Source organism: Salvia hispanica, chromosome 4 (assembly GCF_029641045.1).
Source record: "Salvia hispanica isolate PSC_SH4W2 chromosome 4, Shi_PSC_v1, whole genome shotgun sequence".
NCBI classification, from domain to species: Eukaryota; Viridiplantae; Streptophyta; class Magnoliopsida; order Lamiales; family Lamiaceae; genus Salvia; species Salvia hispanica.
The window spans coordinates 9,786,552-9,809,246 of record NC_142695.1 but is presented as its reverse complement, the minus strand read 5'-3'; the positions used below and the strand labels follow the sequence as shown (position 1 = coordinate 9,809,246).

At 36.7% G+C, this 22,695-nt stretch overlaps 3 protein-coding genes across 3 annotated transcripts; 1 reads left to right on the top strand and 2 right to left on the bottom strand.

Moving 5' to 3' along the window:
• Positions 1-5,489: 5,489 nt before the first annotated feature.
• LOC125196936 (Matrixin family protein) lies at positions 5,490-6,838 on the bottom strand. Its single transcript, XM_048095601.2, has one exon. It carries the CDS (start codon positions 6,706-6,708, stop codon positions 5,656-5,658), a length of 1,053 nt encoding a protein of 350 aa, XP_047951558.1. The 5' UTR covers positions 6,709-6,838; the 3' UTR covers positions 5,490-5,655.
• An 8,539-nt stretch (positions 6,839-15,377) lies between these two features.
• On the top strand, positions 15,378-16,770 carry LOC125197240 (squamosa promoter-binding-like protein 7). The gene is made up of 3 exons (XM_048095960.2): positions 15,378-16,054; positions 16,132-16,253; positions 16,345-16,770. Exons 1-3 carry the CDS (start codon positions 15,687-15,689, stop codon positions 16,677-16,679), a joined length of 825 nt encoding a protein of 274 aa, XP_047951917.2. The 5' UTR covers positions 15,378-15,686; the 3' UTR covers positions 16,680-16,770.
• Positions 16,771-20,489: 3,719 nt separating this feature from the next.
• LOC125194618 (squamosa promoter-binding-like protein 8) lies at positions 20,490-21,806 on the bottom strand. Its single transcript, XM_048092866.2, has 3 exons — positions 21,310-21,806; positions 21,076-21,200; positions 20,490-20,782 (listed from the first exon to the last, which is right to left on the bottom strand). The coding sequence occupies exons 1-3, from the start codon at positions 21,771-21,773 to the stop codon at positions 20,670-20,672; spliced, it is 702 nt and encodes a 233-aa protein (XP_047948823.2). The 5' UTR covers positions 21,774-21,806; the 3' UTR covers positions 20,490-20,669.
• Between the last annotated feature and the right edge of the window lie 889 nt (positions 21,807-22,695).

Genomic DNA, 22,695 nt, shown 5'->3' with positions numbered 1-22,695 from the left:
AACCAATTATAAGAGTAAAATTGGGATGAGGCAAAATTTTCGAGACATACCAAAATGGCAAAATGGAAAAGTGATATTCCTCAGCATATGATGGATATTGAGTTGATTATTCATTCTTTGTTTTTTAGTCCGACAACTCTAAATGCTATAGAGAATGATAGCTTGATAAATAAAATTTTGTTTGAAATAGATACTATGATGAAAATAGTGGTAAAAATTGAGGAATGTGAGCAAGAAATTCAATTGAAGTAAGTTGTTGGTGCGCTCGGAAAATGTACGCACATTCCCTTAACGGAGTACCACAACATTGGCGTGCTTTTGTGCATTTAAAATCCAATATGTTAGCAGCATACCAACAAATACTTAATAAGTATCACAACAACTATATATATTGTTCACTATAAATACGCTAACTCATGTACTTGATAAACTTAATAACATGTTGCAGCCCAAAAAGTAAGTAGTATAATAAAAAAAAAATACTAGAATGAAGCAAGTGTTGGAGTAAACCAAATGGGTGCAGGGACAACATTGGTAGTATTGGTTTGATGCAAGGGATAGTAGCAATTTGAGAGAGTATGGTCGCCGCAATGGTATACTCCGACATCTGGATGATGATGATGACGATGATAATGGTGTTTATGGTTGGTGAAGTGAATGGAATTGGGGTTGAAATGGGAGATGGCAAAGGCGTGATTGGTTCCAAGAAACAAGGCGAGATGAGATGAAAATGACGATCCTGTCCGAATCCATCCATCCTCCTTTATAATTTTATATGTACTGAAAAAGACAGTTTTGTGTTGGCGTTTGTGGATAAAACGTGACACGAGGAACAGCTCATCCGTCTGCTCCGCATACGCCAACGCCAGGTGCTCATCATCAATCGGCCCGACGGACTATTGGTGTGCGTCCGAATCCAAGCTAATTTGGGAGAATGCATGTCCGTCAGGTCCCATTCCTCCAGCCCCGATTCGTGGAGCTGCGACTTGGTCAAGCAACTCAACACATTGCTCTTGCTAGAATACACAAAGTCATCGTACGACTTGGGAAAGACCAAGTTCAAAGTCTTGTTCTCTCGATCCATGTATGGCTTCCCTATGGGGACCCACTCCTGGCTGTGACACCATGGCACGGCACTCCTCCGAGCCGGGGGAGGCTGCAGACAGGATTAGCTTCGACACCGTGGCTTTGCCGCTCGAGGTTGAGCACGGGGTCAGGAAGGGACTGGATTGGGGGGAGCCTGATGTGGCGCCGGGTGATGGGGTTGGAGAGGAACAGCTCGTCGTTGCGGTCGTTCATCAATGCTAGCCACCCGGGCGTTGTCGTCCGGGATCTCGGGAGGCTCCGGTCCCTGGCCGTACTTGTTGATCAGCACAACCTCCTCATCGGCCAGGCTGTAGAAGTTGTACACCATGCCACCGCGCCTTCTGTCGAATGTGGGCGGCAGCATCAGCCATGGATATGGATTAGTGCTCGTGCTCGTGCTCATCATCCTACGCCCACGCCCATGTAATATGGCTCTGGCGGCCGCACCTCCAAATACTAGTAGCATTTTCATCATTTGCGTAATTGGTTGATTATAGCATTATAGGGTATATATATAGATACTGTTATTAATTCGTATCTTCAACAAATTAGTATTTTATAAGATTGGGATGAAATCTTTGAAATTAATCCTCCTATATTAATTGATTATGTATGTCTCAAATAGTAAATCTTGAGGCGCAAGTTTTATAAGATTGAATTATATACTATCTCAAATAAAATCTTAGCCCTAATTACATAATCTCAAATAAAATCTTGGAATTCAATTTATTCTTCCTAAACCCTAAATTTAATCTGGCCGCACCTCCAAATACTAGGAGCTTTTTCATTTGCGTAATAGTTGATTATAGAGTTAGGGCATATCTTATTATACGGAGTATTAAATAAGTAAGAGGTGATGATCTTCAACTTGGAGCGCAAGTTATAATAAGATTGGGTGAATCTTAAATTCAAATTACTATTAATTACCGTATATTATTAATCATTCTATATTAATTACAATAAAATCTTAAGACTTGAAGCACAAGTTATGTAGAGTGAATTCAATTTAATCTTCCTATATTAATTGGAGGGAGGAATATTGTTATATTATACTCCAATATGCCGAGGAGAATGAGTCTCCAATTTATATTCCGTATGAATAGGAATTATTGGACAAGCAGAAATATCAATATCCCCTTGGCTGATACTACAATCAGATGATGATAGGAATAGTACTAAGTTGTACAGCCTTGCGGAGAAGAAAGTGGTGAGCATCAAGAAGGAGATGCCACCGCCAAGTAATACATGACTTGGGATGTAACCACGGCTGGATGGCATTATTCAATCAAGACAACCAACAGGCTTTCCTCTCCAATCCCATCACCGGTCGCCATATAAAGCTTCCCAAACTTAGTTGGCCTTATTATCCTAACCTCCTCCTCTCCCGATGCCCACGACTTCCGCGCCATCATCACCTACAATTGCCAAAGCAGCCGCGTTCAGCTCTGCTTCCCCAGCCACAACAGCAGCACCTGGCTCCCCGTGTGATATCGCCTACTCCGCCCGCCAGAAACGCCTCTTCTGCTTAACGCATACCTCGGTCGAGTGCTGGGACCTCGAATCTCCCTCCTTTCTGTGGGAGCATCCCTTGTATTCCGAGGGTGACTTCAAGGTTGACGACACCTTCTTCAGAAGATTATCTGATCACCACGGCTATCTGGTGATGGACGAGCATTCCGACCGCCTATTTCTAGTGGAGCGTGGTATCCACAGGCGTGTCGGGCCCGACGGATCCCACATGAAATACGCCTTAACTGTTCGTATGGACTACCCACGCAAAACCTTTAATTTCAAAGTCTATGAAATCGATGCCAACAAAGGGACACTCACCAAAATGGAGGCTTCATTGGATGGTTTGGCAATGTTTGTCAGATACAACAACTCATTCGCGCTTCCGGCGGCTGACTTCAACTTGACACCCGACTCCATATATTTCGGTGATCGTTTGACACTAAGAGGCGGCCAAGATATTGGCATCTTTAATTATGTGGATACAAAGATATCTTCCATCTATTATCCCTCTCATCCCTCTCATATATGCAGGAGGCTTGCACAAACCTTTTGGTTCACTCCAAATCCTCATTAACACTACCTATCAATTACTACCAATTATTTTATCCACTAGTTTTGATTTTTATTTTTTTAATCTACGTTTTGCACTATGATTTTATTGAGTATTTCACTATTGTTATTCATTGGGAATTAGATCTTTCAAATACTCAAGAAGTGGAGAGGCAACAAATAAAGCTCTATTTCGATAATTTAGTCTTATCGATATATAGTCAAAGCATGAAGTCGACATGTTCAGCACATTTTTAACGAAATTTAACACACAATAGAGATGTTCAGCACATTTTTAACGAAATTTAACGCACACCCACACTGGCCGTTGATTAATGTATACTACAAAATTAAAGTCTAAAATCTAATTATAACTATTCAATCCAATGTTTTATAACCACAATTAAATGTTAGCCATGTCTATTAACTATAGAATGTCATCACATGGGCAATATTGTCAAGACGAAAAAAAGGAAATTTATAGTTAACAAATTAAGGCTAGCTACTTTTTTCTTTTCGAACAATATCTTTAATAATTTTCTTTATTTAACTCTTTTAATTAATTTTTTTTTTCACAAAATATATTAAATGTAACTTCACACAAGCACACTGACCCTTAATGCATAACTAAGAACTAATATTAACTATTTGATCTAATTTTCTTTGCCCATGTCATCACTGTAATATTACCAAGACGGAAAAATAGGCGACAGAGTAGTAAATTAAATCTCACCATTTTTTTCTCCTAAAAAAATACTCCATTAGTCCCACAATAGAAGTCACTCTGATTGTGGGCACGGGTTTAAAAAATGTAAAGAATAGTGGATTGGAAAAGTTAGTGGAATATGAGACCCACTTTTTTATATTGGTTTTAGAATAAAATGTGAGTGGAGTGAGGTAGTGTAATGTGAGACCTACTTACCATTTATAGTAAAAATGAAGTGTGACTTCTATTATGGGCCGAACCAAATGGAAAAGTGTAACTCTTATTGTAGGACGGATAGAGTACTACATAACTCTGTCAATTTCAATTGTTTTCAAATAAATATATGTCACATAAAAGTAAGATTATACTTATATTCTGACTGCATATGTTTATATGAAAGTTTATACTCCTATGTTTTGCATGTTAATATGTTAGAAATGTCATCACAACAATTGTGCAATGTAAGCACACCAATTTATCCAATGTAACTACATCAGTTAAGTAATGTCATCACGTCTGTTGTACAATGTCATCACACTAGATCTTACACAAGTTATACAATGTCATTACACTATATATATAACACCAGTTGTACAATATTAAAACACCAGCTAAAAAATGTCGTTATAATCGTCAAAAAAGTATCATCATAGTTCTTAACCAAATCATATTCATAATGACCATACAATTATCTTTCTATTAATCTATGCAATTAGGATTTGGTTAGAATTGATGTGGATCTTTTCTTTTATCATGTTTTTATGCACTTTTAAAGTGAAGTGTAGTCTGTAGACTCATTTTGACTTTATTATATGACCTAATGCTTAGGATAGAAGAAAGTAAGCAACAACTGAAGTATGAAGACGAGAAAGGTCATAAATTGCACTTTAGAAAAATTCACTCGGCGAGGTGAGGAGTGGTTTTCAAAGCCACCCAGTCAAGTGAAGTAACAAAGGACCTGACCGAGTCACATAGGTGTCAAATTACCACCTAGTCAGGTGAGAAAGGGTGTGACTCCAGAAGAGTAGAAAGGAGTACCGGGCCTGGTGAAGAATTGATTGTAAACCACCTGTCCGGGTGAAAATGGTCAAGAGATTCTAGAAAGGGCCACCCAACAAGGTTAAAATAGGCGACACCAGCTACCTGACCGAGTCCACACCCGCATTCCAAAGGGTCTATTGGATACAAATAAGGCATATACATCAACCTTTCAATTATAAATAAGACCTACACTCAACTTAAAAGGACTTTTGCCACCCAAGAGAAGAGAAGAATATAAAAGAGAGACACTCAAGAGTTGGAGAAAGGATTGAAGCTTTCATCCACAGAAGACGCTCAACTTAAAACTAATACTAAAACCACTTAAAACTAATACTAAAACCGTTCACGATAGATTCTCAAATTCTATCTAAATTGTAAAAATCAAGCTTACTTCTGCGAACAACTGAATAAAAGACCTTTAGTGATGACATGACCATCATTCCGTCTATAATGCGAAGACCTAGACTTGTGTACTTAAACCACGTAAATGCTTTAAAATATAAATGAAACATCAAGCATAATGTGAATTTTTCCTCGGGTTTATATATACAACTAATTTTTCTAATGAATTTGCCCCTAATTACAAAAGCAGAAATAAAATGAAAGTATAATGAGTATAAATGTCTCAATTATCACCGATTCCTTTTCCAAGTACCACTATAAAATAGTAATCCTCTACTACAAATTGAATAAAACACTTAAACAAATATACATCATCACATTAATTCACACACACTAGACAAAACAAAAAAAAAAAGAATCTACATGCAGAGGCACAGCATCGTGAAGAATTGCAACAAACTCAGAGTAAGGCTAATAACTTGATTTCCTCCATTCGAATAAATATCCGACTCTAAAAATGCCCCTAAACTGAAATTAGGGTTTGATCCATACAACGCTTGCACCCCTTTCACATCATCCATCTTCAGCTCCACCTTCGTCTCCCTCGGCCTCAGGCTCGGATACATCACCGCCTCCTTCACCGCCGTGTGCCCCAGCCCCAGCAGGTGCCCTATTTCGTGCGTCGCCACCGACTCCAGATCCACCGCCGCCGCCGATTTCTCCCTCCCGAAGTCCACCGCCCACGTCTCCGCCGCATCCAGGTGGAACCTCCCACTCTCCGGCGAGAAGGCGTGCGCCAGCACCCCCAGCACCCCGTCGAACGCCTCCCCGTCGCCGTGCTCCCCGCTGTAGAACCCTATCTTTATGTCCGCCCCTCCGTAGTCCTCCGCCTCCACAAACGCCACCGGAATCACCGACGCCCAACGCCCGAACGACCTCCGAAACGCAACCCTAATCTCCTCCTTGCTTAGAGAGGAATTGATCGGATTTTCCGGGGAGAAAGCGTACGTCAGCTTCATCGGAATATTCCTCCCCCACCGCGGGCGGCCTGCGAAGTACGCGTAATTTCTGATGCCGTGCAGCTTTCTAGTAAAATCGGGAACGCCGCACCTCGGCGACATGAGCTCTGAAACTGTTGGAGAATCGAGCTTGCCGGTGACCGGAAGCCCTAATTTCTCTTGATATTTGGTTATTGCATTTTCGAGATTGGAATCGAATACATCGTCAGCTTGTGCTTCTAAATATCCGAATCGGTGTAAATATCTCTTGAGTTGTGAAATGCCGTTGACGGAGCTGCCCTTGATTGCGCCGCGGAACTTTTCGAATTCGTGCCATTTGTATCCGTGGATTTCGGCCACGGAGGAAGTGTTTTGCGGGTTAACGGTGAAGATTGAAGGTGTTCTTGCGTGGATTTTGGATGGTGAGGTGATGAAGGAGACAAGGAAAGAATAAGAAAGAAATGATATCAACATAGTTTGTTTTGAATGATGTAACAGATGAAGGTAGGAGGTATGCAAGCTTTGATATAAAGAAAAGGGCTAATTAGCTTTGTTGCATAAGTTTGCAATTGTTTTTTGCATGAATGAGAACATTCTTGTGTTGATTGGTTGGTTGAATCTCTTTCTTATTAATCTTGACTTTTTAATGAAGTTTGGTAAGAGTAATAAATTAATTTGGATTCTTAATTAGTTTTAAAGTGGGATTGATCAAGAATTTTAAGCGAATGTATTCCTTTTGGTGGCTAAACATGATCAAGAGTTTTAATTTGAAGCGTTCTCAAAAATAGGATATAATGCATGGTGTAAGAGAGAAATGTTGTAGTTGTTGCTGTCAGAAGCAAGCGATGGCTGTGTTGAGAGGAAGAAGTTTTGGGGGGATTTTGTGCGTTTGAAGTAAAGAATGGTTGCTTGGAATGGTGAACATATAGCTAACTGTTTCAACCAAACTTATGTTAAATGCAATGATTTGATTGCGGTTGTTCCTATCCAATTCGGTGCTTTTTCTTCCTAGTATACCCCACGCCACTTACTATTTTCGATTTACTAAGGAAACGTGTATCAGACTTTTAGACCATAATATAATTCTAGCACAAACAAATGTTCAGCTCCGATTGAGTACGAAATTTAGTTGATTTGGTAATATTGATATACTAGAGTACAAGATAGGCTAATTTGCTTGGAAAATTTTGGTTAATTTGGTGGGTATTTACCCAATTATATGATGTAACATCTATCATCTCTAAGTATATTTCAGGCGGTTGCAAAACTAACATGACTAAGAATGATGTTGCTATGTCTCAAATATATATAAAAAATAAAATTACAAATCACGCGAATTTTAATGCGCAATTGATAAAGGAAGAGGGATAAGACCATCTCCAACAATACTGCAAAACTTAAAATGCAGTAGAATAATACCCCCAACGGTACTGCAAAACCAATCCCATTATAGGTTTTTGAAGAAAAAATATCTATCTTTAGGTTTGCACTAAATGTTACCTTTAGTTACCAAAAAGCTTTTCAGATTTTGTTTTATTACATTCAAGTCCACATCATTTTATAAGTATTTATCTAACATAAGAAAGAAAAGGGAAGAAAGAGGGGAAGGGAGAGAAGTAAAAATACACAAAAACAAAAACTTACCGGCACTGTTCTAGCGGTAGGGAAGAAGAAGATAGAAAAAAACCTAAATTTATTCTATTAATATTTGGTTGGTAATTAATTAGTGGGCTTGCCCATATTAGTATATACACATATTATTGATTAGTTAAAAAGCTACACACAGTTTTTTTCTTTCTAAATTAACAAATAGAAATATTAATTAGTTATGCCTGTTGATATTGATTAGTTATGCTTTATTAAATTTCTACATAATTTGATAGCTTTTAAATTTTAATATTAAGAATTGATTTATTTTAGTTTAAAAAATTGACAAAAAAATATTTAATTTTAAACAAATATTATGCCTAATGCATAATATCAAACTATATACGTTATCAAGTACTATAACAAACAACGGTTAAACATTAATAATTAAAACGATACCTAATGTATATACTTGTGGTATCTTTAAATAAAGTTTAATTTTGAATTTTAGTTAACCTATTTATACCTTTTGATAACTTTTGTAGTACTTGTATTTTTATTGTATTCAAGTTTTCTATATTATGTAATTTTTTTGGTTTAATAAATAATAGATTTATCATATTTTTTAATTTAATTTAAGTTATTGATAAGTGTCATAGGGTTAGTGTGTAATTTAGATAAAACATATAGGTATGATTGAAAAGTATAAAAAGTTAATGGGTGAGGAATATTCTTTTGGGTTTGAGTTTATTGTAAACGGTTGTTACAAAATCAATATTTAGTGTGAGTTTTACACTAAAATAGGTTTGAGTTTAGTGGAATGGTTGGAGATGCTCTAAAGGAAAAGGTTGGTCTAATTTTGATGGACGGCTCAAAATGATAAAATTATCTAATTTTTGTCGACTGAGGGAGCAGGGAGTATCATTTTTCCATCAATTATTTTTTGCATATTAACTAATAGATCAATTAACATTCAATTAACGTTGTGCTGCCTTTGGTAAGCTTCAATTCTTCTTAGGAAATAGTTAATCATTCTGTATATACTAGCATATCGCTTGGTCAATTTCAGTTTTTTAATCAATATGATTAGATAGTCTTCAATTTTTTAGATAAAATACTAATATACTAGAGCATTATCCCGCTATGATTACATTGTAATATTATTTTAGTTGAGAAAATTGACTATGAATAATCATCAGATGATTATTCATTTAGAATTGAGTTATAGTCAATCTCATAAATCAAACACACTAAATATTTAATCCTAAGATATAATATTGCAAATCGAATAATCCGTTAAAGTACTATTGAAATTAATTGCCAGAATTAATGTAAGGATTAAAATATAATGAGTGTAGAAGGGATTAAAGTAGTGTTTAGATAAAATTTTAATTGGAAGAGTTAGATTGATAATTTTACAACAACTTTCAATGTTTTTCATGAATCAAAAACTGTCGTCTAGTGTGGAAAAAGAATATTTGGATCAGATCCAAGTCTAATAAATAAACATGCCCATTAAGTTTTGGGCCTAATTTGCGAGCTACCTGTACCGGGATCTTAATAATATCAAGTTCTACTATTGGATTCAAAACAGCTATACCATACTGGATCCATACAAGCAAAATCCATTGCTAGATCATGTAATACTTTGGTTTGGTCACCCAAAAAACAAACATATAAAATTTATCAATTTTGAAAAAAAAAGCGAACCATGTAAAATTAGAAAAAACACACACAACCAGTAAACCAACAGGTTGTAGTGTAGACTGTGGTGATCTTGAGGTCACGGGTTCAAGCCCTGCCACTTGCTAAGAGACTTTCGGCCTTAGTCTGCAAATCCAATTGAGCAGAATTAGTGGGATGGATTCAGTATATTTATAGTCAAACCAAAAAGAAAGAAAAAGCACACAATGTGGTATGTTTATATCGGCAAAATGGTCCCCGGCTTGAGTTAGTGCGAAAGAAACAGAATTATGCGCTTGAATGGTCCCCTCACAAAATTGCACTTGGTATATCTCTCTCATATGTATATATATTATCGCATGGATTTGTGTTTCATTAAAAGAAACAGTGTGTTTTACGATGAACAAGATCCTCCCACGTACGGCTCTTCTGAGGGCTAACTACACGTGTCTCTACCCCAATTAATTATTCCTTCTCAGAAATCAATATACTACTACAAAATTGAAGAATTGGATATTGAATACAGTAAATATTTGTTGAATTTCTTATTCCATATGTCATATGTGAGTGTGTATTATTAAATTTATGGTTGCATGCATGTGGAAACAGGAGGAAAATTTTGGAAGCAAAAATTGTAAAATATAATTGACTTTCAAATTGATCAACTTAGCATTACACTTCATATAATTAAAATTCATTGATGATAGATCAGATTAATCGATGCTATAATTTGATGGTAGGAAACATAGTTGTCTACTGTATGGGAATCGGAATATGTGATTGTATCCTCATTTTCCACCAAAAAAAGGAAGTTGGCGCAATATGCGAGCAACACTTTTTTTTTATGTGAACTAGTCACTTCGCTTTCCTGCTTTATATCCTTGGTAAAGATGAAAAAGGAAGGCAATATACTTTTTCATTAATAAGCATTTAATTTTAAGGGTTGCCGTTGTTTCTCACATCTCACTATTTTATGCTCACTCCGCTCTATAGTAATAGAGTTATTTTGTTATTTTGATACATTTCACAGTAATAGAGTCATTTCCCTTTTTAGTACTTCATCCGTCCCACAAAAAATGTTACGCTTGTGGGACGGCATGGGACTTTAGGAGATTTGGTTTTGTGTATTAAATGGAGAGAGAAAATATAACTTTTATATTCATGTGAGAGAGAACTTTTTCCAAAAAGGAAAATGTGACATCTTTTGTGGAACAAACTAAAAAGGAAAGTGTGACATCTTTTGTGTGACCGAGGGAGTAATAGTCAACACATGTTTCCACACCTACTCTACTCTCTCTTACTTTTTTCTCTCTTCATCTTTCAACCTTTTTCATTTTCCACTTTATTCTCTCTTTACTTAACTCACCTAACACAATTTTTCTTAATCTACGTGCTGAAAATAAACGTATCCATTACTATGGAACGGAGGAAGTACTAGTAAAAAGCAAATTTTAATTTTATTTGATGAATAAAATATTGGGATGTAAGAAGCAACACTTTCTACGGGGCACTCCTCCAAAGTCGGAGATCTCATTCCAATTTTAGATATATACTCGCAAACTATGTGAATCATTTTCTTTTTAATTATCCCATTAAAAATAAAATGAAAATATTATTATTTTTATTTTCATTTTTCTTTGTTTTCCATTAACTCACAAAACAATATTATACTCCATCCGTCCCACATAATTTGACCTAGTATTATATTTTGGGTCGTCGCACATAATTTGACACACTTCATTTTTACCATTTTTGGTAGTGGACCTCATATTCCACTAACTCAATCCTACTCACATTTTAATGTTTTATTATAAAACTAATACTTTAAAAGTAGGACTCACATCCCACCAACTTTTTCAACTCACTTTCCATTAAATTTATTAAAACCCATGTCGAGTCAAAGTGTCCCAAATTATGTGGGACGGAGAATTATCAGAAACTAAAAGTTTCAGAGATTGAAGGGGGTACTTAAGCTTCCTTAATTTTTAAATTAAAATCAATGAACTGACAATCTAGGTTTCCGGCCCTAGTTATACTAACAGAATATGTTTACACAAAAGTAATTCCTTTTTATTACATGCATATTGTTAGCTAAATTTTCTGGCATGTTTAATTGAGTAAAATGAAACAATATCTCTTCAAGAATAGAGAAAAAGAACGGTAAAGAGTGGTCTCAATCAGGTAAAATATGATTGGTCCATGTTTATTGACGGGAGAGGTGCAATTGTGAGAGATGAAGTATGTGCATTGTGTGTAAAACTCACTTTACAGACTGTTGCATTGAATATCCAATAATGATTTAAAGTCATAAATTCATATACTTCCTTTTACCAACTCATTACCCGCGTGCATAGTCCGTCTAAATAATTTTACCTCTTCCATCCAATCAATTTAATTAATTCATTCTCCGTTCACGAATAAAAGTCTCTTTTTATTTTGACATGGATTGTAAGAAACGTTAAGAAAAGTTGGTGAAAGAAAGTTACTCGAATAGGGGTCCCGCTTATGTATATTAGTTTTAAATTATGTGTAAATGAGGCCTCTTTACCATTATGGTAATTATGAACCGGAACTCCTATTCACGGACGGACTAAAATGAAAAAAACGGAAATCCTATTCGCGAAAGGAGGGAGTAATGAATTTCTTGAATTTAATACTCTCGGTCCCATGAAAATATGGACATTTGAAATTACACGAAAATTAATGCATAATTGATAAAGTAAAAGAAGAGAACGATAATTAATTAAAGTAGAGTTAATGGATAGTATGACCCATATTATTATTAGTTTTAATGAGTTGTAATGGTAGGATATAGTGGTATAAATTGTAAACAACTTTCTATAAATGGTGCTAATACTCATATTTTTTTGGGATGAACGGAAATGAAAAGTACACATATTTTTATGGGACGAGAGGAGTACTACTACTAAAATTTAATAAAGTAAAATACGGAGTAATATTTTTATATTATTATTAAATGTAAGTAATAAAATTACCAAATATACTAAAAAAATGGCAAAAAGAAAAAAAATACAGTTATGAACGAAGTAGGTATGATTTTAAACAATTACTCTCTTCGTCCCACAAGAATATGCACTCTTTCATTTATAGTCAATTCCTCAAGAATATGCACTTTTCAATTTCAAAAACTATTTTTCGTTCTAATGAGGTGGGACTCATTCCCTGTAACATCTTATTCTTATTAAGCCTTTTTAGATTAATTTTTCAAGTATTTTGTTACTATACACATCAAAATTCACTGCTTCTATCCCTTAATGAAATAATTCCATTCTAAAATACCAAATATCCATATTAAATTCCGTATTTACTTATAAAAAATATCGTACCATAATCTTCAAGTAATAGGTATAGTTTCACAATATTTGCATAACATCTTTAGAGAATGAACAATAAATAAGCACTTTAAGAGTAGAAATAATAATTTACTGTCAAATAAATTACTAATCATAGGACCTCAATTTACATTACCTCCATTCACCGACGAACATGTATCGGACATTTTTAATTCCCCAATAGAAAAATGTTGCAAATATATGAAAGAAAATAGTTGATATCATGTTCAAGGGTATCGTATAGTTTTTCTCTCCCCCCTTACCGGACCTTTCCCCTTCTCTATTTATAGAGATAGCAAAAATATTAGTACTACTTGAAGTGTACACATGGCATAAATAAAAATATTGAAGTATGTAATACTTCCTCAATTTGCTATTAGGAGTCTCATTCCTTGACGTCACGGGTTTTAAGAAAATGTTAAGAAAAGTGGATGGAAAAAGGTTAATAGAATATGGTCCCACTTGTATATATTAGTTTTAAATGATATGTGAGTGGAATGAGTTAGGTGAAGGTGAGACCCTATTACTATTTATGGTAAAAATGAACCGGGACTTTTATTTATGGACGGACTAAAATAGAAAAACATGATTCCTATTCACGGATGGAGGGAGTATCTCTTTTTCTAGATTATTCGTTATGATTAAAAATTGGACGGTGGGTATAATATCTCCTCCCAATCAACAATCTCGACTTTCTTGAAGAGGGAAGAAAATTACTTTCTAATATTTGGAATTCATATAGTAATTCTTACTTTTTCAAACAATTTATTTTAAGCTAATTTTTGGAATATTACATTTTCCACTAACAATATTTTAATTATTTTTCTCCCTATCACTTTTTTACTTTATCAATTTTGCATTCAAACTCGTTGCGAATCCGTATTAATTGAGTCATTTTACTATTTTGGCGAGTTCCAAGAGTCATTTCTATTTTTTGTTAATCGGTAATCATCTTTATAATTTTATTCTCTTTTCATCTCTCTTACTTTATTCTCTTTTATTTTATTCATTATCCATTTAATACACTATTTTAAAGCTCTATGTTGAAAAAATATTCTCCTTCTGTTCTAAAATAATATGCACTCTTTAGTTTTTAGTCCATCCTACAAGAATATGCACTGTCTAATTTTAGAAAGTCTTTTCTCTATATTAAGATGAGATCCATTTTCGATTAACAATATTTTAATTTATTTTTCTCTTTTTCTCACTCTTTCTTTATTGGCTGAATCCACAGTGTATATTCAAAAAGAACGGAGGGACTATCTCAATTAATTAGAAAATGAGGGAGTTAGGGCATTCGCATCGCGGCTCGATGCCGTCTCGGTCTCGTCTCGACGAGAAGAGCTGGCATCGAGACGGCGATGCGGCATGCATCTCGTCTCGAAGAGACGAGCTAGCTCGTCGTGCGTCGCGCGCGGAAGGGGCCGGCCTTGAGCTGTCTCGCCACGCGCGCGGGCCACGTGGCGCGCGCTGGCGTGACGCCAACTCGCCGGCCCGCGAGTGGGTGCATCGAATTATGACGTCATAAATTTATTTATTTATTTTTTAAATTCAAAAATTTTAAAAAAAAATTAACGGTAAAATGACCGTTGCAAACGGTCGAATTTTTTAATTTTTTTTTTCTTTTATTATTCTATAAATACTCCATTCCTGTTCCATTCTCCATTTTACACACAAACACTTCACTCATCTATTCTTTCCTCTCCAATTGTTGAAAATGAATTGCCCTAATATCCATGTATCTGCTCGCCACGATGGCTGACACTTCAAAAATGAATCCTCGCCAATTTGATGCCCATATGGACGGAATTGAGCATATGAAAGCTCAACTTGGTATTCAGGATCGATCTAACTTGGGTGCACCGCCGACTTCGGGGGATGATTCACCGGCAGAGTAGTTTTTATAATGTAATTTAGAGTATTTTAATTATGTATTTTTAATTTTTTTTAGGATTTTAAATATGTATTTTTTAATTTTTAGGCCTTTAAATTGTAATTTTTATTTTATTTAATGAAGTGTGTTTCTATTAATTGAATTTGTTGGAATTAAAAATAAAAAATGAAATTGAATGAATAGTTAAGGGATGAGATGATTAAGAGATGGAGGGATGGAATGGGATCCCCTGCTGTGCAAAATGCCACAGCAGGGATGCTGTGGTGAATCAAACCATCCATTTTTTAAATGAAAAATAATAATACAAGTAGGGGAAATTAATTTGTGGTGTAGATCACTACAGCATCCCCTGTTGTGGCATTTTGCACAGGAAGGGATCTCATTTCATGGAGGAATGCAGGTGTGTCTTTTAGTTAAGAGATTGGGTGAAAAAGTACAGTGGAATCCATGAATAATGAAGAGATGAGATGGTTAAAAGATGGATAAGAGTAGACGCGCGAATAGCCTTAAAAGCACAAAACATCTCACTTATATAGAAAGTAGTTTTGGTCCCTTTATTTGGTTGGATATGACATATGTATATAGAATAAAACAGAAAATTTTAAAAATGGAAATGAGTGGAATAATGGTGGTGGAGTAGTAGATTTATATCAGTCTGCAACAAGTGCAGCAGCTTTTCTGTTTAAGAACATAACCCTATTGCAGTAGAAGGGCAGTTGCAACCATACCCCTACTTGTACAACTGTCACATATCAATCTTATCCCCCACACTTTATTTTTTTCTCCCCTACCTTGTTTCCATATTTCCTTTCCTTCCTTCTTTTTACAGTAACAAGAAGCAAATCCCATTTTTTTTGCAGCACCATCCATTACTATATATACATAAAACACACACAGAGATACAGAGTTGGTGTAGTAGCTGTGGAAGGAAAAAAATGGAATACGGGTGGAGTAGCAGTAACAGTAGCAGTGCAGCAGGAGGGCATAACGGTAATAATGCATGGGAGGCGATGCAGATGCAGGAAGCTGGGTATCGCAATCCCGATCCGCATCTGACTTGCTTGAAGCTCGGAAAGAGGCATTACTTTGGGGATCTGTCTTCTTCTTCTTCTTCTTCTTCTCCACTCATAAAGAGATCCAAAGGGCCTTCCTCTGTTCCGCGCTGCCAGGTGGAGGGCTGCCAGGCTGTTCTGCTCAACGCCAAGGATTACCACCGGCGGCACAAGGTTTGCCAGACGCACGCCAAAGCCCCTAAAGTCGTGCTTCTCGGAATCGACCAACGCTTCTGCCAGCAATGCAGCAGGTAGATGGTACTACTATTATATAACCACTACTTTAGTATTGTTTTCTTCAAATGTTTAATTTAATGGAATTATATAGGTTTCATGCCGTTGGAGAATTTGATGACACGAAGAGGAGCTGTAGAAGGAGACTGGCAGGCCACAACGAAAGGAGAAGAAAGAGCTCGCAACAACACATTTCCTCTTTTGCTGCTACCAAAGGTAACTTAATTATCCAATTATCCACATTTGTTTCCAAATTAAGAGTTTTTTAAAATATGCTAATGACAAAAATGGAGTACTACTATATTAGGCAGGCAGCCGCATTTAGTGAGCATGAGCAACAGTGGGTGTGCTCTCTCTCTTCTGTCACACTCACCGGCGAGCTACGGGGCTCCGGATCTCCCGGCGAGGTGCAGCGCGGCCCTGCGGGAGCTCATCGCGGAGAATCGGGCGTCGGTCTTCGATGCCGCAAAGATATGGCCGGGGTGGGCTGAGCCCGAAAGCCGCGGGCACGTGACACTGAATCTCATGCAGGGCCCGGAGTCGGCTTTCGGGCTTATTTTGGGCCACGATCACCGGCCATCGGAAGAAGGCGCCGCTGGAGATTGCTCTGACCTGTGGAACAACCTGCCTTTGGGGTATTGATTTTGCGTTTTAACTTTGTTTTTTGTGCATCTAAACTTGTGGATATCATTTCGCCTTCGCTTGTTATTTTGTTTATTATTGTAAACCTCTACTTATTTTCTCTAGTAATAATATGACAAGAATTAAAGATTAGTAAACTGACCAAACTCTCTGGATTCTTCGTATGACGTGGATTTCTAACATTATTATTAGCTAGAAATTAAATTATTCGTCGAGATACAAACATGAAATCGATTGTTTATATTTGATTGAAATGATTTATTCGTGGCAAATGCCAAAACGCATACAATAACATTATGTACTCCATTTCTTAGTATATTGAACCATATAGTAACCAAAATCAAAAGGTAAGCGATTATAATCATAAACGGAGCATTATTGACTTTCAGAAAATTAATGACAATGATTGCATAATCGTATGTTTTACATTAATTAGGTTATGTAGGAAGGGCATTGAATTCTTTCAAAGAAACACACCACTAATTGTTTAGAACATGTGTTCCACAAATATCTTTGAATAGATTGTACGGAGTACTTTAAAGTTTAAACGAATAACCAAGACCATGGTTAATGATACTATCATATTAAAATGAAAAGATATTCTATTTTGTGGATGTAGAGATGTTATTAGCATCAGGTAGTATTTCATTAATAAATTGATTCAAATTTGCTTTTATCATTTTTCAAGGTCTGTGGGCTGGGCCCCGAAACAATCACACTGGGCCATCTGATATCTGATTTTCTAGATTACCGAATATTCCTAAACAAAGATGCTTCCCCTTAAATAGAAAATAAATTCTGAAAGAAAGGAAAGTATTTGGATGTTATCATGGGAAAAGGCAGATAAACATGTAGTAGTGGGAATGTCATTTCAAATTTCTTGTTCTTAATGTTTAATACTCTAAATTGAACTCATCTTGCTCTATACAATAAACTTCCTTAAATTTCTCATTCCAAGCAAGAATTGTGGGTCTCAGTTTTTTTCAAATTTTTGGTATTGTATTGAGTAGTTTTTTTTCTTTCTTTCACTTATAGTAAGGGGTTCTTGGTATGGTCCTATCATTTAAAAACCAAACAAATATACAGTTATAATGTTATATCGTGCAATAGTCAGAATTAATGAACATTGGTTGATATTATGGCATGTATACATAAATGATAGGACGATCTACCAAATTTGCAAAGGCAGTCCCCCCTCCACAGTAGCAGGAATTGAAAAAAAGATTTTTGAATACGGTGGAAACAAGATTCACTATTACTATTATTCAATGATTCATAAATACTTTTTGTACCATTCAATTCAGACCAAGTTTCAATTTTAATGGTAGGGAGGTATATAATTTTTGTACCATTCAATTTTAATGGTATGGAGGTATTTATAAATAGAGAGAGAATTGATCAAATAAAAACTCATTTTTATATTAAAACTAAGTTAAACAAGAGCTACAGATTAGGATGATCAACCACGACAGAAGTATGTGAGCTATAAGATTTATTTTTACGGAATTAATATTTTTTTTAATTATAAAATAATTGATGATGTTTGTTTGAATAATATCATATAGATAATGAACTCGATGCACTATTATAATTTCATTGAATTTTTTAAAATTTTAATGCCGCATGTCACTTTCAATGACCGTTGACAATCCTTACCAATCTAAAAAAAATCCAAAGAACATTATTTCATACAACTCTTTTCATTAATATTTTTTTCACATGTCATTAAACTAAAGTCCTTACCAATCTAAAAAAATCCAAAGAACATTATTTCATACAACTCTTTTCATTAATATTTTTTTCACATGTCATTAAACTAAAGGTAATTTTATGACAATCCGAACGATATTTCAATTTCATACATCCAGATGACAAAAATTAAATGAAAAATGCAATTTGTATATATTTATTATGATCTACGATATCATGTTATTCGCTGCACAAAATGTCCTAAATTCAATGTATATAATGCTGAAATTAGCCAAAATACGGATTCAGCACAGTCTACCAAATAAAGCTAGTGCTACTAACTCGCCTTGGAGGAACTCACACGGCCGAGTGAGATAGTGTGGCAAGGGATACTCGACAGGGTAGTTTGCTCTGTCCGTCAAAGAGCTCCACGCGGTCGGATGGTTAGGCCTCCCTTGAGCCACCCAGTCTAGTGGCTCATCTTGGACGCTATCTCTCTCCCGGCCGCTCAACCCTCGTCTTCGTATCGCCCCTCTCTCCTTCATTTTTTGCCGCTAATCAATCCAAGGCCTCAAAATTGTCTCGGTGCTCGACGTTGCGTACCCGGGCTTGCATCAGTTGAGCTATATACTTGTGGAACATTACCAATTATATATGAACAAATTTTAACTAGCTAGGATTCTTATAATAAATTCTTTTTCAAAACATATTTTGAGGATATTGCGCACTGAACCTTGATTTAATAAAATTTGAATACTAGTCATTCTCCAACACTAATTACCACTACTCAACACATACAAATAATATACTACATCTGTTCATTAAAAATAGAAACTATTTCTATTTCGGTTCGTCCCTTAAAAATAGTTACTTTCTATTTTAGGACGTGGATCTCATAATCCATTAACACTACTTTCACTACTTTTTCCCTTCCTCTCTCTTATTTCATTATTTTTTCTTTTCATCTCTCTTACTTTTACCAATCTTTCTCTCTTATTTTACCAATTGTGAATTAAAAACACGTGCCGTTTCAAAAGTTTCTAAAAGTATTTTTCAAGGGCGGATGTAATAGTCTTATGAAAAATCTTTACCTTCTAATATGTCAAAGTAGTGCATAACTCATACCGTATGTTCAAGGTCAATTATATAGATTGAGAAATAATTGGTCACCGAGGCGTCGTACTTAGATTAACCAACAAAGAAATACTCCCTCCTTTCCATAGTAATAGAGTCATTTTGCCATTTTGGTACGTTCCATAGTAATATAGTCATTTCCTTTTTTAGTAAAAGTCAACACATTTTTTCACACCTACTTTACTCTCTCTTACTTTTTCCTATCTTCATCTCTCTACCTTTTTTTATTTTCCACTTTATTCTCTCTTTACTTAACTCATCTAACACAATTTTTCTTAATCTCCGTGCCGAAAAGAAACGCCTCCGTTACTATGGAACGGAGGGAGTAATACTTATCAATGTAGTTTTATACCACACTAATGGCATCGGTCCATCAAGATTGGAAGTCACTTCAGATCGACACTACAAATTTTTACAATGATTGTATATGTCTATCTATGTTGTGAATATAAATTTCTTTTACAAGTAATCGACTGAATGATTTTTATAACCAAAGGTCTACCATTCTTCAGTCTACAATTTTGAATGATGCCTTATTTGTTCAATTATAATTATTTCCTTGATTAAATCAATCATTATAATAATAAAAGAAAAACAACGTTGAAAAAAAGTTGATGTGTGATATATAGACAAAAAAAGGTCCCACAAATATAGCTTTCCTCAACCAATACCTCCATGCAGGAGACAGACTGACTTACTGGCATCTTCTTCACCAAGAAAATTTTACCACTTCACTATAAATTCATTTTCAAAGTATAAATCGATGAAAAAGATGGCTCCTCTTTTTGTTCTTTTTTTACCCCCTCATCCTTAATTTTACAGTATCGAAATATGAGTGAGCCACAGACAAAAAGAAATTAATGCAGTAACTGTAAATAGCAAGAGTCTGCATGAGTGCCTCTCTGCCAAACCCAACCCTTTTACACATATGGAAATTCATCTTGAATGCAGATGGAATTTCCATGAAAAACTCTTTTTTCTCATTAATATGAAAACAGTCAAAGCTGAAGTTAGGCATGCAAAGTGGGAAATGAATCCCCTGAAACATGAAGGTACATTGTTCATATTTGGCTAACAAAGTACGTGACCATAATCATAGTGATATTAAAATTAAAAAAGCAAATTAAGTTTGAATGTGATGGCAATTATGATACTGCTGCCTAATTTTTACGCGTTGGTGTAGAAGAGCGAGTTCGTCGTGAAGCAATCCAGCGAGATTCTAGGCGGCGAGATGGCCACCGTCACCGACGATGACTGTGGGCCGGAATCAGGCGGCAACCCTGAAAATGTTTTGTCAAAATCAGTCCACGTATTTTTTACTAATTACTACTCCCTTACGTTCTATAGTAGTAAACACATTTCATTTTTTTCACTCATTTTTAATAAATTAGTTTAAGTAGAGAAAGAGTAAATTAAAAAAAAATTAATAGTTCTCTACATTATTCTCTTATTTATTCACTTTAACTATTTATTACTATCATTTTTTCAAAATGAGTGCAGAAAATAAAATGACGATTATTATGGAGCGGAGGGAGTAAGATTGTGTGCGAGATTTAGAGGTGAAGTATTTTACTAGTTGCAAGGTTTTCAGATGCGGAGGTGATTTTTGGATGGGATTTGCGGCGGCGGCGGTTGTGGTCGGCAAGCCTTTTGCGGCAGCTTCTCTTGCCGTTGTCGAATTCCGAGAGCAGCTGGAATCTGAAATTGGCAAGTATGAAATTAATTTTACGGAAATGCCCTCGGGATCGCTCATGAAATTTTGAAGAAATGCAATGCATGAATGATGGGTATTTTTGTAATTTGGGACCTGCTGCATTGCTGGCAGAAGCGCTGGGTCAAGCCGGCGGCGATGACGGTGGCGGCCTTGGAGTGAAACTCGCAGACCTTGTGGCGGCGGTGGTAGTGCTTGGCGTGGGTCAAGTCGGCGTTGCACCCGTGGGCCTGGCAGCGGGGCGAGTTGACTGGACCGGGCTCGATGATCCTGGAGCGGCGGTAGAGACGGTTGATGAAGTCGTCTTCGGAGGAGGCGAAGTAGGTCCTGCCGCCGAGGTTGAGCCCGATTCGGCTGTTGTAGGAGGCCGGAGGCGGGGGCGGGGGCGGGGGCGGGGGCGGGTTGTAGAAGCTGGTGAAATGGGCATTGGAGAAGGGAATGTGGTTGTCCGGATTAGCGAAGTTGGCGGCGTCGGAGATGGTGCAAAGGTCGAAGACAGGGCGGTTATCGTCACCGGAAAGGATAATCGGTGGTGGGTTTCCCCATCCATACTCCAACATTGCCTCCTACTTCTACTTCTCTCAATTGGATAATTTATGCCCCTTTTGTTATTTTATTTCAATAAAGTTTAAACTTTTGTTTTACATATATATACCTAGTTAGGGTGTCGTATACTTTTGCAATACGGATTTTATGTACTGTTTTATATAGGGTACATGTAATTGGCATGTTATATGATTCATTAGAAATAGGACATATTGTGCTGTTAGGGTGTCTCCACCGGCGGACGTCCGCCGTAGTGAGCGGGACGTCCGTCCACGCCCGTCCCGAGTGCCCCTACCATGGGCTCGCCCCTCGTGCGCACGTCCGACCGGACGTCCGCCACAGTGGCGAAGGTCGGACGTCCCGGTCGGATGTCCGAGATTTTTAATTTTTTTTTTTAATAAACTCTATAAATAGGGCTCCCCCAACTTCATTTCATTCACACCACTTGTGTTAATAAGTTTCTCTCTCTAAATCTACAAATTTCATTTCTACTACAATGGAGTACAATAGAAACTCCCCCACCACGAGCGGAGGAAACACACACTCGATTCCCATCGGATCGGAGGGAAATTTTGCAGGGATGAATCCCTAGATGGCGGGGACGGCGGGGATGGGCGGTATACCGGCGATGACCCCCAAATGTTCTACACTATGTACACTTGGATGAGTCAGATGGGTCAGATGATGCCAGGGGCAGCGGGTATGCCGGCAAATATGTCGGGGATGGGTGGGACGATGCCAGGGGCAGCGGGGATGGGCGGTAGGTGGCGTGGGTGGGAGGGATGATGCCCGGGGCAGTGGGGATGGGCGGTACGCCGCCAAATATGTCGGTGGGTGGGTCGATGGAGAGGCGGAGCCCGAGGACGCCTAGGGAATCTGTGTATCGGCCATATATAGATTTGTTGGCCGATGATTCCCCAAGTACTGTTCCGGAGA

Excerpts from the sequence above, each read along its gene's own strand:
- LOC125196936 (XM_048095601.2), bottom strand. The coding sequence starts at position 6,708 with ATGTTGATATCATTTCTTTCTTATTCTTTCCTTGTCTCCTTCATCACC.
- LOC125197240 (XM_048095960.2), top strand. The coding sequence starts at position 15,687 with ATGGAATACGGGTGGAGTAGCAGTAACAGTAGCAGTGCAGCAGGAGGG. Across the intron at positions 16,055-16,131 it reads TTCTGCCAGCAATGCAGCAG|GTTTCATGCCGTTGGAGAAT; the intron begins GTAGATGGTACT and ends GGAATTATATAG. Across the intron at positions 16,254-16,344 it reads CTCTTTTGCTGCTACCAAAG|GCAGGCAGCCGCATTTAGTG; the intron begins GTAACTTAATTA and ends CTACTATATTAG.
- LOC125194618 (XM_048092866.2), bottom strand. The coding sequence starts at position 21,773 with ATGTTGGAGTATGGATGGGGAAACCCACCACCGATTATCCTTTCCGGT. Across the intron at positions 21,201-21,309 it reads TTCTGCCAGCAATGCAGCAG|ATTCCAGCTGCTCTCGGAAT; the intron begins GTCCCAAATTAC and ends TGCCAATTTCAG. Across the intron at positions 20,783-21,075 it reads ATCTGAAAACCTTGCAACTA|GGTTGCCGCCTGATTCCGGC; the intron begins GTAAAATACTTC and ends AAACATTTTCAG.